At 33.9% G+C, this 20,104-nt stretch overlaps 1 protein-coding gene across 1 annotated transcript in view; it reads right to left on the bottom strand.

Annotated features, from left to right (window-relative positions):
• The window catches only part of LOC145691551 (phospholipid-transporting ATPase ABCA3-like), a 146,524-nt gene that overhangs the window by 125,355 nt on the left and 1,065 nt on the right, over positions 1-20,104 (bottom strand). The window contains exons 2-3 of the mRNA XM_081766958.1: positions 6,307-6,405; positions 2,902-3,187 (exon numbers count right to left, since the gene is read on the bottom strand). Of these exons, the coding sequence (XP_081623084.1) occupies positions 2,902-3,187; positions 6,307-6,405 (385 nt within the window). The remainder of the gene's footprint in view (positions 1-2,901; positions 3,188-6,306; positions 6,406-20,104) is intronic.

The following is a 20,104-nucleotide window of genomic DNA, read 5'->3' on the forward strand; positions in this document are numbered from 1 at the left end:
TGGTGTTCAGATGAGTAGGCCATTTTCGAAGTGTTGTAACTTTTTTATATCCATTGTGATGCCATCATTCGAAAACTGGAGGAATACTGTGGAAACTGAAATACCCCTGTCCACAGTAAGGAAATATGCTACATTTTTCTCGAAGCGGAAACAATGAGAACTTGGGTTGAACACTCATGTATAGCAGCTAGATATATTTTCTACGAGATTATGAGATTGAGATTTCTATTCAAGCTGTACATTACCTCCCAATATGCGATGCGCTTTTAACAAATTTGTCTTGAATATATAGTTTTGTACATTTCTGGCAACAGTAGTTTTTAGAAAGTATATCCAATAACATATCATCGGAAAATTGCTTTTACTTTCGTCCTGTCGTAAGTTTCTTATTTCTTGAATCCACTTTCTTTGCAATTTAGATATTACATTATGACTTTCGTATGTAATTAGAAAATATTTTGTCACTTTCTCGAGTCATGGAATAAAGATATTATAAGACGTGGTAAGATTTTTACCGCACTGGAGATGAGATATAAGCATTTGACTGAAGAGCAGGATTTTGAATTGTTTTATAACCAAAGAAAATGAATGGAAAGTAAAGTATGTTATATAGAAAAATCTTAATTCTAGTTTCTCAAGGAAAGTAGGAACTAGTAGGCACTAACTACCTGTATTAGAATAGTATATTAATTTTAGTAAATGATAATCATAAAGTAATGGCAATAGTTATCCGTCATGTTAATCTTCTTTCTTACAAGTAATATATCACTTATTGATGTGCCTGTTTACTTTTTTCTTTCTTTCATTTGTTTGAACTTTATATAGCTATCATCAAAAGTGATATATTGCTGTAACTTATAAATTAATCTAAATACCATTATTTATGCCTATACTATCGCATAGAAGGAGTAAACTCTCTTATGAACTGTATATCAGCTTTTTATGTAGAAGCCTTTTCTTAAATACATATAAACCATGTCATTTGTTAAAGATCTGTGTCGAATGAAGGTTTGTTGTTATATAAATGAAATTCGACATATTTATAATGTTCTCTTTGAAAATAAAAGCGAACGTTCTAGCGTTTTCAAAACTAGAATTTTAAAATCTCTGACCTATCATTCAAAACATTACCAACATGAGAATTCACTTAAATAAGCGGTTTGAAATTCCAAATGTTAATTCTTAGTTTCAAATGAACGATTTCGTGTTTTATCGTTTCCGACAATTTTGCTCCTAAAGAAGAAAATGTAACTGTTTTTGTAGACTTCGAATTTTCGAATGGATATACATAAAACACTAAATATTGTTATGTGCTTACGGAAGAGATGTAACATGTGTTTCATAAAGGTTTAGTTATAACGAAAACTATTTCCGATTGATCTAAAATACCACTCTTATAGTGAGTAAATTGTCAATATGTATAATCCAGTTGATTTTTTTTCGTTTCTTCAAATGGTGCCCAACATGATGATTAATTTTTGCTGGAGGAGAGACACTTGGTGTACAATGCTTTTATTGAAAATGAGCGAAGATGTGTTGTACCGCTAGAGACAATTTTACTTATAAGTTGAAGAGAGAAAGAAAATTTCAACTATATTCAAGTTTAAGGTTTCGTATTAGTTAATCTATATTCTTTCTTGGCGGGCAGTAGATAACTAGTTTTATACAACAAATTCTAATTCGTTTTATTTTCCAACTTAAATAAGAATTATTGGCAGCGGATCATGGTTGTAAACACCTACAAGACAGAAATCGATATTGGGAACTTCCTTAACGTGCTTTTAACTTATATATTTACATCAACACACTTAGTACAAGTATACATAGTTGGAAACTACAAGCTAGTGATACATATTTCTAAGAACAACTACGATTGACCAAGTAAGCACATCATAACATTAGGAAGTAGATTTACTATCTGTACACATTTATTGAAATAATGCAACTATATGTTCTACGCATGATGTTAATTTTCTGGTACGCTATAGGGTAATAGGATTCATAAGTTTCAAAGTTTAGTTTAATTATGAGGGCAAACAATGTTTTATCAAATTTAAGAAAACACAAATGTTGAACCTTCTAATTCATTTGAAATAAATACAAAGGTAATTATTTTAAAAGAAAGGATAATAATAAACTATCGTTAAATACACATAAATATTATTTATGACTATATTAAGCCTTTTGTGTTTTATATGTATTCGTCAGAACTATAAATAAATAAGTTAATGAAATCAACTTTAGGTAGCTAAAATAAAATAATGTGTATAGCACATCAAATAAAATTATAATTTTAACTCATATATTCAAAAGAAATAAAATTGTGTAGAACTATAAATGAATAAGTTAATGAAATCAACTTTAAGTAGCTAAAATAAAATAATGTGTATAGCACATCAAACAAAATTATAATTTTAACTCATATATTCAAGAGAAATAAAATTCTGTAGCCTGGCGTCACATTACATGTACAATTGAATCAAGGTTTACTTGTCGATTAACTAAAACAATAATCCAGACGAAGATGAAAGTAATTTTTTGATCTACGTAAAATTAAAATAACTACAACAAAAATTTAGTAAATTTTTAATTACTAGTAAATTGAATTTTAATGTGTACATTCATTTTTGACCATAAACATTCATAACACCTTTCTCCCAAACACATATACTCATATTGTATTTCAAGTTAAATTTACTTCCGTTGTTTCAAAGGCGTAACAACAACAGTAAAATATCATTGCAAAGAAAATCAAGAAATATGTTCTTCCGGAAGGTAAAATTTACTTGACATATATGCTGCTTGCTAAAGCACAAAGCAATAACCAGTCATTTTAATGAAAAAGATATTGTAAACATATCTCGACATTATGTTATTAATAATACCTCAGACTGTACTTACCTATGTATCCTCTATACATTTTAAACGTGTCAACTATTAATAATACAATACATGCAGGGAATATTGTTCCTATTGTATATACCGTCGCATCACAGATAAAAAAAGAAAACCAGTAGAGAGCACGATTAATGTCATTCATTATCTGCATGTGTTTCACATGTGTAACTCGTTCCGATATCGGCAACATAATATAAACACTTAAGGATCCTATTAAACCTGGAGACAGGAACATAATTGTGAAGATTTTCGCTATTATTTCTAGGAAGGAACCCATAAGATTATCTATCTGAAATAAATAAATAAATAAATGCTATTAGATGAGAACAATTCATTGTGCCATAAGTCCCAAAATATTCCATAATTTAATTTACTAGAACTACCAACAAGTAACTAGTAAATGTGTGTGTCAGGTGTCCTAGATTAATGGCTCACTTTTGTTAGGCGAGGTATGTTAGGCTGTATGATTGACGACGTGTTTGGTTCTTGTTTGGTTTTTGTTGTGGGATAACTACAATATGGCGGCTCAATTGACGCTTGAGAAATGTGTCCAGAACGTTCACCTATTTGTGAGACAAGAACGTTACGGATGTCCAGAATTGAAGAGCTGTACGGCGATCCTAGGTAAACAAAGCCTTCATTATCTTTGGGAGTATAATTGGCGCCAAGGAGCAGGGTAGGTCTAGGTGTGTCAACAATCCCACAAATGTGCCTCGGACACAGGCGGAACACACAAGGTCAACGTAGAAGTAGACATCAATTCGACAGTTGTCCCACACCCTGAATATGCCTAAGTCATCGGATGCTAAGGTTCGCAACGATCTGAAAATGCTCCCTTATCATTATCACCTGCTGCACGCACTGAATAAGGACGATTCCAATAGTCGCATTGAATTTGGTTAACGGTAGCTGTGGACAGTGAAGGAAAATCCCAAGATTTGGAACCGCATTGCCTGGATGGACGAGACAATGTTCCATGTTTCAGGATACATTTGAATAATAAGGTTTACGCAAGACTCATAAAAACTGTTGGGGATTGAACCGGGAATCACCAAAGAATTCAACAATATTCACGTTCAGATGTGCTGAGATGCGTGCAAATATGCGTCTCCAGATGCAGGCATGCATCATTGTTAATGTTGGCAAGGTGGACATTCAAATAGATAATAAGAGTTAGATATTTGGAGCACTTCTTTTTTACGTCATTCGCCTGTATCTACAATTTTGTGTCATGTCCTTGTTTATAACAAAAATGTACCAATGACTCAAAAGCTCAGTCTATATTTCTGATACACCATGTATACGATATTCTTCATATTTACTTATACATTATCGATGATTTGAAAAAAGTGAACACTAAACACTATGACGATAAAGACTACGAAAACAATATAGAATACAGATATTTACTAAACTGAATATAAAAATGCCTCTTCTTGTCATAAGAATGTAACCAACTAGAGGTCGTGGTCCATGTTCGGGCAGCTATTTATTTGTAACCGTCCTCAGTTCGTGGTCCATTTATTTGTAACCGGCGTGGTTCTGTTCGCTGTCCTTGGCTCGTGGTATTACCAATAAGTATACTCCTGATACTTTAACTTACCTGGACAGGACGACGAAGACCTCTCCAAGAAAGGTTACAAATTGTTTCCCAAAAAGCTCGTCGGTCTCAATAATGAGATGAGCATTAGGCGCCGAGAGGTTCGGGTGTCTCGTCTCGAAAACCTCACGGACGATCAGATGGTCATCCAGACCATAACGCACACAAACACCATTCATACATACAACGAAAACACACTGGGTTAAATGACACTATACTTATTTATTAGAACACTATTTTGAAAAAAAAAATAACGAAGAGAAATGAATACAACACTGGACACTAATAAATTTTGCCGTTGAAATTACGTTTTGCCCTATTCGGGAAATATAGCCCTTTCTATGTATATATGATTATAATTCAGGTATCACTATAAATACTTTGCTCACACCATGAACACACTTGGGGGATTCGCACTGGGGAAAAGTTGTCTGGATCGTCCCACGATGAACCCAGTTGTTACGCTGAACAGTCCTGCAGCGTAAAAGTAAATCTTGAGTAAATAAACGAAAAGAAGGTCTTCACAGTTGAATTCTGATATTGGAGGGCGCGAATATAACTTTTGAAACGCACAAGGTCTGAGGACCTAGGATTTCACTGATTGGGGCTAGCCGTAAGAAATCGTCCTTCACCGGCTAAATAGCTTGTGCCCCTTTACACAACTTCTGTTTGAAGTTCAACGCGAGATGCGTAGTTGCATCTTCCAGACCTGTAGTCAAACTCCTCGAGCGTCCAAGCTCAAGCTACGGGTTGCAATGGTCAACGGAATAGTGTTGGCAGTTCATTTCAAAAATTACTCAGTTACTCACCTGTATGCACATACAAACAGAATACGGAAAACAATTTATGTTAATTTTAGTCAACTGCCCATAATGCACTAGACACGGCGATAACACTGGCGTGAGAAAGTACAGATAACGGGTTACGAAACAACACAGTTGGTGCCACTTTGGTTACTGAAACATCTGGTCAGCCCGTATTTCTCCAATCTATTATAATGTTTCCATAAGTGATTAAGGAAAACACTTAATTCAGTTCCCATTAACTATAGAATATATACTGTGCATATAATGAGTCAGGGAGAAACACTGAAATGGTTAGTCACTAACTGAAATGTTCTCAGCAAAAGCAATGTTTAAATATATATATGAAAAAACGATGAAAGACTTCTTTGTCCAATTGTGTGGGAAAGAAGCAATTCCCACCAAGAAAGAACTTATGTGCGTTGCAGAATAAAGTATAAATCGAAAATAATAATCACTGTCTTCACGAAATATACAGGGCGTCCACAAAAAATACTTCTATAACCTGGTGGCGGTTATAAGAACATTCAAAAATTCGCGTAATGTTCTAAAGCATAATCATCTCGGAAACAAAAGGCTCAAACGCCACATAAAAGAAAATATTCTGTTGAAACTACTAAAATTGACCACTCTATACATACATATATACACAACATATCTATCTATCTATCTATATACATACATAGATACATACACATATATATATATATATATATATATATATATAGATAGATAGATAGATAGATAGATAGATAGATACTAGCATTCTCAAATTTCCTTTCTTACTGTTCACACTGTACTAATGCGACTACCAAATTAGTACAGTCTAATAAAATTAATTAGTGCATAATACGTACATTATCTATCCTAGCCTTACAAAATACCTCCTTCACTAATATTTAGAGCATATGAATATTATAAATATTCATAATTTAATGTTACAAATATAGTAAACAATTACTGCTCTTACTGAATTACTAAATAAATAGTATTAGATAACCTTACCACTCCAAACATAGAAGGTTGACGACTAATCTTCAATTGAGCGTCAAGCATTTCGTTTATCATATAAATCACGAATGCCAGGGTAACGAAAAAAAGACACTGCAACAAAAAAAGAATGTGTCTTCGTTGACAGCATTTACGGAATAAAATATTAAAATAGTTGCATGGTTACAAATTATAATATTATGAAACGACGAAGTAAATTAAATTAAACTAGAAAAATACAAACTGAAAAATAAGGAAGCAAACCTTAGAAATAATTTTCGCAGTACGACTTGAATAGTACAGTAAAGAAACACTACAACATATAAATAACACAAGATAGCAGGCATATATGGATAGCAGGCATATATATATATGGAATTTTAATTCCATTGAACCCAGAAATGAAGCGTTAGCAGAAAGAATTATCTCAACACAAAATAAAGTAGCTGAAGTAAAAAAAAAGTTATGTTACAATCGAAAGATTTCAACAATTGTTTTAATTTAACAATATGCATTTTGAGAGAACATAACATTGTGATTTATACAGATTAGGATACTATCCTAAGAGAGTGAAAGTATTTCAGAAGATTAGAATCAAAAATAACCACATATTCGATTCGTTTCCTTATCACATCATCAGTACTGTGAAATGTGCTATGAGAATACTGGTTACTATTTACATATTTACTGAAATTCGCGATCTCAAATTAGTCAGTGATTCCTTCAAACATTTTGTATCTACTAAAATTGGATATTTCTCCCAGATGTGAAATATGACTTGCGCTTCAAACTTACCCTCTTGACATTATATACTTATTTTTTTTTTACTTTTGTCCAGTGGCGTATTTTGTGGGCTACCCAGTCTATTGGCGGTAACCCTAGAATATTACAAAATAAAGTTAATATATTGTAAACTAACTTATATTGATAATTTTATACTTTAATATCTTCTTTCAATGTTAATAGTTTCTGCGACGTATAAGTACTTAGAAACATCCACTTACTTTTTTCACTCACTCTCTCTCTCTCTTTCTTAAGAGATTTTCAATCTGACAACGCAGCAGGAAGCCTCCTCTAGTTAGTGAACTGCGCGTACGAGAGCATTCCCCTTTCCTCGTATTTATGAGAGCATTTCCCTTTCCTTCATTTTCACCCGCAGGGTACGAACCGGCTAACAAGTAACACCAGTTGCATCTAGAGTAATGGTTTCTTTGCGTGAGCGAAGATAATGGGAAGCTATACAAGAATAACAGCGCATTTTGGGAGTATCTTGAAATGGTCTTGGATATCTTGAGCCTGATTCCGTAGCGTTTGCGTCAAAGCAATGCCAATTTTGTGTTTACTTGTTAATTACTTGCGTCATTATTTGTGTTACGTTTCGAAGGATCTTACAGACTGAGACTCCTTTGTTTGCTAACCGCTCATTCTAGCATTCTTTATAACTCGCACACAGTGACGCATCCTCAGCTGTACAGTGTGCCCCGACTCCCCACAAAACAACCTAACTCAACATATACTTTCAATTCAATATATTGAAACTATACTTCTTTAACAGGGAAATCATTGATGTAGCATGAAAATTTGATCTTATACTTCATATGTATTCTTTCTCAGATAAAGGGCCGCGGCGGCTCAGTGATAGAGCAGTCACTTCTGGTGCATGAGGTAAACTCCTTGGTTCGATTCCCGCTAACGCCAAGTAAACTTTGTGGTGGAAAAACATCGTGTGCTTGGTTTTTCTCAGGATTCTCCTGTTTGTTCCCACTTTGTTCATTCCACCATTTCACTCACTTTTCATCGTCACCGTCTGCTTTAGCGTAACCGTCATAACAGTGGAAAACAAAACTGAAATATTTCATTTATTCTTTCTCTTATATAAAAAAAACCTAGTTCTATAGCTTTTTCTTCTGAAAATATAGGTGGAAATATTTTACAATTACTTATCACCTTTTCTGGTGCAGAATAATAAATGTTATTTTAATACTACCTAGCCGTAGTGGATTGTAATATTGTCGTCCTAAAGCCTGAACCTTTCCTAACAAAAATTGTTGGGCGTGAGTAGGGTTACAACTTACCCAATGCAAAATATAGGGATACTTTGTGCAGCAGATGAAGATAGAAATATACAATAGTTTTTCTCCACTAACTAACAAGATCATATAAGTATTTATAGTGTGATTTATGTCTTTCTCATTTTGAAGAATATATAATAATGTAGAAACGAAATTCTAATAATAATAATAATAATAATAATAATAATAATAATAATAATAATAATAATAATAATAATAATAATAATAATAATAATAATAATGATGATGATAAGAGTAATAATAAGAAGAATAAGAATAAGAATAATGCACAGGTGTTATAAAGGTTAGTAGTACCCAAAGCCATCAAACCAGTATACACCACTGCTATTATAATTCTCCTTCAGTGCGTAGCCTGAATAAAGCAGAGCTGCTAAATGAAGTTAATAATCAGACTCCACTACTCTAGCCCAGTAAATAAAGCCCATAAATGAGGCTGAGTTCAAATAATTTATAAAAAGCTGAAAATTTCAGGAATAGTTTTTCAAGTTATATGCAATAACATACTAAAAATCGCGAAAAATCGCATCTGTGCGTCATCCTCAAATTGGCGGCTAAAGATGGCGGCCAGCATATAGGATTAAAGTTCGGAATTTTGGACGTAGTTCAGAAATGGAACGTCGTACATCATATGTGTAAAATTATTTCAACTTTGAAAACATCTAATTTCAATTCTAAGTGCAAACGATTTGAAATCCAAGCACTTTTAAGAAATTTACGCTCATTTAAACTTCACAAATATAGGAATTTTAACCTTTCGCTGGTAGTTATGTAAAAATCTTTTTATTGAAACAGAAATAGACGTTAAAGATTTTAATATTTTTAATGAACTATTCATTATCTATAATTTAAAGAAAAGCTCATTCATATCGAGCCAAAATTAACTGAGATTTTAAATTTTGAAACAGATTAGAAAATATGATTACAATAGTTCATTAATTACCTTACAGATTGCATCAGCAAATAAGGCATTGTTATTGAGATATGTGTTTCTAGAGCTGTGTTCGTCATAATGTAAATCACATTCGTCTTCTGATTGGCCGTTCGTATAGGAACTTCCTTGGCAAAATGCACAAAACTTTGAACACTTGAGATCAGCTTTCTTACACTCAAATGTTGCTCGTTCACACTCCTTTCTTGCAGTCACTTTGTACTTACACGCAGGTAAGTTTAGTATTTCGGATGAAGCTGGAGGTAGCTCTGGGGGTAGTGGAATTAATATACCCTCTGTGACACACCAACTCCATTCGGTCGGGTTCATGCTTCGGTCATTCCTCTCCTGGACTTGGAGGCACACTCGAAGTGAATGCTGCCAAAGTGAAGGTCGTGCCACAGTATATTGCAGCACGAGAAAGAGGAAGGTGTATTTTAGTGGCCTCAGAGTTTCTTGAATTTTAGCGATATCGTAGCATTTCCCCTCAGTTTTTCTTGTCTGTGGCCTTGAGAAACAGCGACTGCTCAGGAAGTCTTCTAGCAATTAATATTGTTAAAAGGTCAGAATGAGATCCAACAACATCTACAGGTTTGCCGTTTGTACTTTCTTCCATTGCTGTTTAACAGATTAATGTATCGGCATCTAAGTGTGCTTCATATACGGCTATCTTTGCTTCTTGAAAGACTGTCTTCATCACTTGAAGAGTCTACTTTTGTTCTCTTAGTTTCTCAAGAACCGTGCTATATCTGTAATGCTTTCCATGGCAGAATCAAATGCGATCGTTGCAGACATTTTTACCAAAGTTCTTCGCTGTCTTTCACCTTTTTTTGTGTCTAATTGTAATTTGTATCCATCAAATACAATGACACTACAAGGTGAAAAATGTCGCTTGATATAATTTACGTACTTAACGCAGATTTGCTTGTATGTGTCATTTTTAGTCCACTCCTTTGCGTGAAGAAGGAATCCTCCATCCACAACATACATAATGTCTTTTGGTGTTTTAACATAAATCAACAGAGACTCGACAATATTTACCGTAGTTGATTTGGCATTCTTGCGTATGGAGATGCTAACATACAAGGACGGTGGCATTGGCATTCATATTTCAGGTACTCACGAAAATTTTTCCTTTGCTTAATTACAGCTGCGATTCTGCCGAAGAGCTGCGATGGGTTTATAACAATAGTCTCTTCTTTGATTTTGACAGTACTGTGGGTGGCCGAGATAGGGATGACTGTTTTCTTTCCTTCTATTTTACAAATCTGTAGAATTCTTCAATCATTTTCTGATTTATTGTTTCCCCAACACTAATCGCTTGATCGCAATTTATTTTCTTGTCTAAAACTAACCTGTAGCAGCGTTCTTGAGTAATTCCTTTTGGTTTGAGTTTTCGATAGGGTCGTGAACAGACAACCGTTCTGAGAATTTCTTCAAGTCTTAATCATCACGAGATGAACGAGACGGCCTTAGCTCAACGTGCTCCTAAGGTGACACGAACTGTTTTCCAAAAAAAGTCCTTTAGAACTTCTGCTACAATAAGAGTACTTGGGAATGATAAGACTCCATCTTGCTAACATAGAGTCTGTTAATCTCATACCTTGAGTTAATTCCCCAAAAAGTTTCATGGACTTCATTAAAGATTGTTCGATAATCGTATCAGTTGGAACTCCGCTCCAGAAGACATCTTTTCTGTGAATTTTAAAGTATCCTTGAATTGTTAATTTATTGTAATCCTCTGGTTCTATAGTTTCCTCCAAGGCTTCCATCCGCTAAATGTAGTAATGGACACATTTTGCATAGAAATTATAACCAGCTGCGTGAAAATACGGAAGCAAAATAATTTAATTGCATGCAAGTGAAGTTTCCAGTCTCCTGTTCAATCTGCATGGATGAATAGCAGTATGATTCTGACCTGGTCTCTGTACTGCAGCCAAAGTTCTCGATATCGTTTGTCAAGTGTTGAGTAGTTGTATTTTCTTGGAAATCTTGGACATTTGTTTTTCCATCCAGACATTGTTGACTAGGATCGCGGAACTCAGATTTTGTCACCTCCTCAACAGGTTGTAAATTTCTTTCCAACTGCATGTACAGGACAAGCAGAATCAAGCAGTTAACTCTCAAGGAACCTGACGATGCATGGCCGTTCAGCATTTTCACTACTGTTGGTTTGGTGTACAGGATACCCCAAAGTTCCTCTATACCACTTTCTGACATAATGTATCCAGTCGTGCCTAGAAATGACATAAGTAAATGAAAACTTCCTAATCGCACTATAACTTAGGACAATTCAGAAATTTCTTCAGTTGCAGATAACGATTTCAACAGCTTTCCAGTATAATGGCTGGTCGAATGCCACAACACATGTGCTTATTATAAGTTTCTTGCACTCTTCTACTGCATACAAACGAGTGGTGTTGATAGTATTGATATATGATGCTAAATTATTGAAGAAAGGCAAAGGTTTACTGCGCTGGTTCCACAATGGTTGTGGCGTAACTTTCACATGATGGATGTTTATCCAAAGATTGTTTGAGAATTTTGCCAATTTGAGTCCAGAAATTAGTGTCCCACTTGGAGGAGAGGGGAATTGATTTCGATTCTCAACAAGCATATGTTTGTTTTCTTTTTGTAAGGAACTATTTTTCTTTGCCGAAAGATCACACAATTTCTGCTGCTGGAGTTTGCAGACGAGAGACCGGAAGACCAGTTACTGATTCTTCAGGAGGCGTACTTATTCGGATACCGACCACGCTGTGGAAGGTTCCATGCCCATGAGGAATTCTTGTGTTAAAATCAGCATTGTCGAAAACAAATTGGTGAAATGATTAGTTCGTTGAGAAGCAACATTCATATTCGAAAATTAATATGTACGAACTTCAATGTAGCTGACAGAAATATCAAGGCTGTGAAGAATATCTTCTTATTTGCGGGAACTGAAATGTTCAAAGCAGTAGACTCCTACAGCTAGATGAAGAGGAGACGTAAATGTTTTAGGGCGACACATTGAAATGATACCATGACACATCATGTCCTCTTTTCTGGTCAAGATGTTTGAATCACATTTCTTGCTTGCAGATATTCCCTCAACTAACAGTTTCAGAGATGGTGGGATATTTTGATCCTTATGAGCGAACATGCGATCTGCCTGAGTATAAGTTATCCGTATATTTTCGATTGAATGTCTTCTCTGATAATTTTCTCTGCCACTGAAACGGCCAGAACTCTTTCTTATTCCTCGTCAGTATCTCCCTTCTCATACAATGGGCTATGCAATAGCTTCTTTTCTTTATCTCTAAACGTTAGAACAGTGTCTCTATCATTACCGTGGCAACCTTCTGTTACTATTAAACTGGAGCCAAATCTTTCCATGAGTAGACTTTTCTTTTGTGTTGTTCTATAACAATCATCTTTGTCTTAATAATTTTGAAGCTTTGTATGGAGCTCTGTTACTGAAAATTGGCGTTCGTTTTCATTTTATATTCACACAATTTTTCAATAGCTTCTCTCTTCTTCTTTTCCACAGGTTTGCAATAATCGAAAATAAAGCACATTCAGTTTCAAATCAGAATCCGAGAGAAAAGGTAGCAACTGCAACTAAACATTTAACGAAAAAGTGTTTACTTATACTTGTAACAAACCTTCTTAATGTTTCGGGAAAAAGAAATATATAAAAAATTGTTACAGAGACATCTATTGATCATTTGCAAGATTTTCATTACATTTTTTGAAACGGAAACTGCTTCAAAATTAAATATTTCAATTAATTTTTATCTGGTTTGAACGAGCTTTTTTTTTTATATTGTAAGTAGTAAATAGCTCATTAAAATAACTGAAACGTATAACGTCTATGTTTTCAAACTATAAGGAAACTTTTGCAAAACTTGACAGCGTAACGGCCAAAAGTCCTACATTTTTGAAGATTAGCTGATACACTTAGTATTGAAGTTAGATGTTTTTAGCGTTCAAATAATTCTACACAAATGATCTACGACTTTTTTTTTCTGAAATACTTCCAAACTTCCGAACTATAGCCATATCGAGTGGTTGCCATCTTTGTCTTTCATTTTGAGGATGACGCACAGATGCGATTTTCCCCGATTTTTAGTATGTTGTTTCCTATAATTTGGAAAACAATCCGTGAAATTTTCAGCTTTTTATAAATTATTTGAGCTCAGCCTCATTTTTAGGCCTTTATTTACTGGGCTTCTCTATGCACGATTGCATACTTGCTGTTTCTTCATAAAATAATCAATTGTAAAATGAACACCGAATTATTGGTCTCCGTTCTCAACTTTCGCGTACCTTCTAGCCTTACTCGAAGTTATACGCAACTAACATACGTGACGCCCAGACTATCAATTATACAATGTCCCTTATAATTCATGCTTGCGTTATTGTATAATAGTATATCCAGATGATGATATTTTTGATTCAGAAAGTAATTTTAAAATCAACATAACGTCTCCGTAAATATGGCAATATTATGTATATATAAATTTATGTTTTGTTATTTTCATTACTTTCATTTTTTCTTCCTATATTGTTTTTTGTTATATAGGATGTTACATTCTTACAATCTAAAATGGACATTGATCTGTATCTGAAACATTTATAAATAAATAAATAAAAATAATATGTCAGCTACTTGATTTTCTACTTGCGTTTAGTGTGAATAACATATGCTGGATAATTCAGGTGGTGGATTATTTTTGCCAACAAGTCATAATGTTTTGGAATTGTAAGTAATAGTAAGGTTTCTTTTCCATTTTTAGTATACTATTTGGTGTAGTTGCTATGATTTATAATGTTTAGAAATATCGATATGTTGAGAGTGGTTTCATATTACTATTTTCACGACCTCTGTTCTAGCGAACGTACGATGTCCCAATACTTTATGTGTATTAGAATTATATGTTTATATGCACGTCCTTGAGTATTTGTAACTTTTCTTGCAGACAATAGCATTACATCTGAGATGCTTGGGAGCAACGTCTAGGTAATACTTCTCGTGGTTTTGAATAAAACGAAGATTGGAATTACTGACACGTTAACTTATATCTCTATTACAGTTGAAACTAGACTCTTTAATCGATAACTCTGACGAGTAAATCTATAACTGAAGTACTCCCCCAGGACTAATTAATATCTTATATATTTTTTGTCAAACCTATTGCTCTTTATAGTTTTTTTACGTATAATCTACCAGGGTTTAGTCTGAAATCAAGATTCAAAGCAAGTGCTACTAATATTCTAAACTAGGTTTAGATGATGCTCCAACCGCTACCTCTACCATTCCGTTCATTCATATGTTATTTTTGAATAGACTTTCTTACTTTAGTCAACCCAATATAATTGGAATGTGACACATCGATATTCCGAACATAGATGAACTTGTTATTTCTTCCTAAATTCCTCATTAGGTATACAGTATAATATATGTGTGTTTTAATACGAGTACCTTCTAATATCTAAGTGAAATAAGACTTTTCAGTACGGGTAGAGGAAATTGTTAAGATAAATAGCAATAACTTTGAATTAAACACTTTTGACTTGGAAGTTTAATATATACAAGGTATTAAAACCAACAATATTTAAGGGCGATTTCTGACGTCAAGAAAATACGAAAAATATAGAACAGTCCGGGATTTAGAAGTGCTTCCTTTCGGCGCTACAAGAAGGCGAAAACTTCTAAAAGAACACGGACAGCGATATCCAAAGAATATAATATTCTATCAAAATCGGTTAAAAGCGAATATGCCAAATTGTTAAAATTATAGATTTAATTAGTCCACCATTGGCCGTGATGTAGGACGTCCCAAGGTTCTTTCCCAATTAAATTGAATAATAACTAGGGTATTCGATGAAAATGTTAATAACAAATGAAAGAATCAATTAGCTACAATATTTCGACGTACAAAAATTATATTACGTCGTTCAAGGTAGAACAACAATCTTAGATTTTGAAAGAAGCAGAATTACAAATGCTTGATGGATCTACTTTGTAAACACTCAGTTCATAATAAACACTCAGAGAAAAATCTGTTCGTACATCGGATACATCATGTCAGTACATGATTATTCATTAAAGAAAGGATATTTGAATATGTATGATGCTTTTATGATTGTCACTTCCAATGTTTCTTTATTGAGCCCAAATACGCCAGAGCTAGCTTATGATAATCAATACATCCTTTCGCTCATGCGTTCATTCTACCTAATCAAAATTGGCAATTGAATTCCGATCTGCTGCTCATGTGCTTAAAACAATGAACATCATTTTTCTAAATCATATGTCGTTTTAGAAAAAAACTATGTGAGCCGCTCAGTAGGGAAACGGAGTAGTGAACAAACTATCCATATTTTCAAATGCATTTGCTTATGAAACGAAGAATAAGATAACTAACATAATTACAGGCTTCTTCAAAAAGTAAACTATTTGTCTATTTTTTACTAATTATTTGAATATACTTGAACACCTAAGGACATAGTTCTGGTCTACTAATTTGTAATAATATTGAAATTGGTTGCAGCCTCAGTTAATACTCTAACTAATGTTCTCATATTCGGATCACCGACCCACCATACGAAGCGAACTTTATTCATTATTAACAACAACAAAAAAATCAACCGTACACAATCACAGTGATTTGATAGAATTGTCATTTGTAGTATGTAAGTTCATAATGGAACCGGCACTTAAGCGTTCAGTGAGAAACCCGAGTAAATTAATAGATGAGAAAATATTTTCCCAAGTAAAATAACCTAAATTCTTTACTGAATTCAGCACAAAGTCGCACAAACTTAAGATGTTAACCGTCTCCATGAGTATTGTGAGAATTTACCAGTGCTATTATCAAACTACTTTACACATCATCAAAAGAATTTCAACGTATTATCTTCTTGCTTACTGTCGTTTTTTAAGGCTACGGAACATACTTCAAATTGTTTGTATTCGTCAATTTACAGATCGAACATGAGTTAAGATTTAAAGCAACAAACCAGCATATAAAATAACACAATACTGATAAGTAACTAATTACAACTGAAAGATTATCGAAAGAAATGAAATGAAATTTCAACTTTTCTGTTCCGCGAACATGTAATGTAGGCAAAGGGAGACGGGTTATTAATGAGAATGATTATAAAATAATCGGTGGAATAATTAAGTGGGAGGTAAAGTGATAATCGCAAGAAAACTTACGAACACGATCTTATCCACCTCAAACGCGTGGTGGATAGGCTTCGAACCAACGACTCTTCGCCCTAGAGGTGACCAGTCAGATATTGTTCCACTATGACCTCTGATAACTATTTTTCTGTGATATATCGTGGCAACTAATAAACACAATATTCTGTTCCCGTGAGTAAAGCAATATGAAGAGAATCAACGAATAATAACGAAACTAAAGAACGTGCAGAACAATACCAACGCTTCTCTTTATGTTTCTTTTCCTTGTGGACCTCTGACAACGTACGAAACACAATACTTTCACCATATAATATTTTGCAAGTCTTCCACCATATACCAAACATTAATTATCTCAGAGATGAGGGAAGAGAGAAATAATATAAATAAAATTATGTTCGTACTCTAAGAACACTATTTCGTGTAAGGTTATTAAAAAGAAGAATTTGAGGTTTCAAAGGAATAACACATGTAATACACAATAAATTACTGTCAATATTCTACTTGTTCAGGCTCGATAAATTCCGTGTATTAAGTAGTCATTGCGATTGGAAATACAAGTTTGGTGCCTACGTAATACAATCAAAAGTAAAATTACGTTGGACCATGTATGGAATTGTATTATTATGGCATCTAGTTTCAAGAACTGGCGCCTATGTCTGAAGAATAATATTCGAGCACTTATCTAATTTGCGATACTCGTTGGTCAGCGTAATGATCTGTCTGCCTCTTTTTGCTACAAATTTAATCAACTCCAAACTACCGCGGTAACCACGAAATAAATTTCCCTGTAGAACTATTGTAAAAATCAATCGTTATATTATACAATTGTAGTAACATTAATTTAAGATTAGTTGTAGGAATGATGTGAGGTAATCAACTGCTAATATATACAGTAAATAGCAAAACATTGTAAAGATGTAGTAGGATACGGATTTTTCAAAGGCATTGAAATCGTTTTATTACGGACGTGCTTATTTGTAGTCGTAGAATAATATCATGTGGACACATGGCAAATCTTCAAATCAACTCTCGCAATATTGTTCCCCTTGACTGCACTGAGAGTATGTCCAGGGCGTGAGGAATCTTCAACAATTGTTCCGATCCGTTTCAACTTATCTGCCCATTCGTACTCTTGTGTTCGACTCAAATAACTTTCACTATATTGTACTGATATCCGATGGTGAATTTCAGAAATTTGTTGACACTCTGCTGCTCCACGTTGGTGCAAACCTCCAAGAGTTTCTCCATCTTATTTCACTGACTCCCAGCATCCATTTCACAAGGGAGGCGTTACAGGCAAATGTAATAATAATCTATGACACCACTAAAACTAACAGAGGCACAAACTTTGATAATGTTTTTACCTTTTATAATTTTTCCGGTTATTTATTGAATCGGTCTTGTAATAAAACACAGTTGGACGTTCACACTTGAAATTTATATTATTTCCTTTTATAAAATTTACACAAATTTAGGCACACAACAAAGTAAAATTACAAATATCGTAATAATCGCCTCCGTCTACGTCTTACGCAACCTTGCGATTGGGATAATCACTATACTATTTACGAGTGGCCATACTTCTTATGTTTACAAAGCTCTGGAGGTGGTGCATAAAACGTCACAAAATTAGTACAATACTAATATTGAAAGTAGTAATTTCCTTGGCACTGTTTGGACTCAATGGGGCCTTTGCTTTAAACACTTGTCTCATGTGTAAATTTTTTAGATATCATACGTGCATAAAACTGTGGAGATGATGCAGAAAGCTGCGCAAACTGAATTCTAACGTTGGAGTATATTTTTTTCGATTTTTCATTTGGACGAACTCAGGCATGGAATACAACTGAAAATTTATTTTCAAACTTTAAGGTTTCCTAACACTACAAGGACTGGGAGAATTTATCCCCACTAATGACTAAGCGGTCAATTTGACCGCTACATTATATTTAAAGGTGGAAGGGGGTTATTGGCCATTTAGTGGAGAGCTTCTGTGATATTTTAAGGGATCCAATTTTACAATTTGCTAATAGTTTTAATGGCTTAATTACTTTAGAGTAAGTAACTAGAAATAAAATAAATCTAAATCGTAGGAATATAAATTTTAAAAATCTTAAAGGTGTGTGTTTATTTTACACTAAATTCTGAAGTATCACTTAAAATTGTGCTTTGCAAATGAAATTTGGAGGTAAATGTTCTAGACTACCACAATGCCTTTTATTGTCTGCAAAATTATAACAGTCATATGCATTTTTGTTTTGCACTATAAGAGTACAACTACATATATTTGAAAAAAATCAAGTACTTACATTTACCACAGAATATCTATTGAGTAGTGATGGAAATCAGTTTTCGCTTTATACGGAAACAGGTTACACATAAATCAATCACTTTTCAGTCGCAGTCTCTCTTTCAAATTGATCACTCAATGAGAAACACACTTCTTACTAAACACTTGCTTTCTGATTTTACCGACACACTTCCCAAATACACACTTCTTACTATCTTGCACACATCCGTAATTTTATTGTCATTACAAAGCAGAATTTGGCATTATTTTCTCATCTTCCACTGTGGTTACTCAACATCATCCGAGAACCTGTCACTCTCGTCCTGTACATGCTCAGCTTTAGTCAAACATTCTGTGAGCTGTCTCAGGGATTCCCTCTTGTTCTTATATATCTTTCCGCTACTTCCTTATAAACAATCCAGGAATTGAGACATGCTATATTTATCACATTAAGAAACACATGAATCGGCCTCCTCCTACTGGGTGATTTTACAGAACATTTTCGAAGCATCTCGTCAAGGATATCGACACCAAATTTTGTTTTGTTGTAATAAAATACAGTCTCAGTCTTCTTCTTATCTTGTGAGACACGAATTGCCTTATGCATAGTATTCTTGTTCCTCGTCAATTTATATACTGTCAGTGTATGATCACTACTGTCTTTGTAAATGTCAGTGGTATACAATTCTTTATATTTAGAATAGATAATATGTCAGAAATGTTAGTAACAAGGACATCTAGTGATCAACTTTTCATTATATCTTTAAACTTATAAGATCATAGTAACTACAAAGCATATATATAATGTGTGAGTGTACACCCGCGCGTGCGCAAAGTGTTATTCTAATAACAATGACATCACACACAACCATCGCAACGAACTTACGGACCATTAATTGCAAATAAAATATGTTTTTCTTAAAGTGACCGCTTCGTTCTTTTGGGGGTATTGCGACATAGTGCCCCACTAAGGACGTAACGGTATCCATACCTTTTACGTATAGACTACTATATAAATTATAAAAAGGCGGAGATTTTCATATTTCTAAGTAAAATGGTTAGAGAAGAGCAATAGGAGAAGTTAGAAAAAAACGATCAAATTGACCGCCCCGTCCTTCTATTGTTAACGTGCAGAAAAGTCAAGATTTAAGATTTGGTAAACAAACCTGAAAAGAATGTGGGAAGCATTTTTTGTATATTTTGTTGGAGTCGGTTATAAGAAATCAAGTTAAGGAGACTAGACATAATGAGAAGTTTGGTCCACAAATTACGAGATATTTTAAGAATAGTTATATTTTGAGTGTCGT

This window comes from Thermobia domestica, chromosome 8 (assembly GCF_964235325.1).
Source record: "Thermobia domestica chromosome 8, izTheDome1.hap1.1, whole genome shotgun sequence".
Classification (NCBI taxonomy): Eukaryota; Metazoa; Arthropoda; class Insecta; order Zygentoma; family Lepismatidae; genus Thermobia; species Thermobia domestica.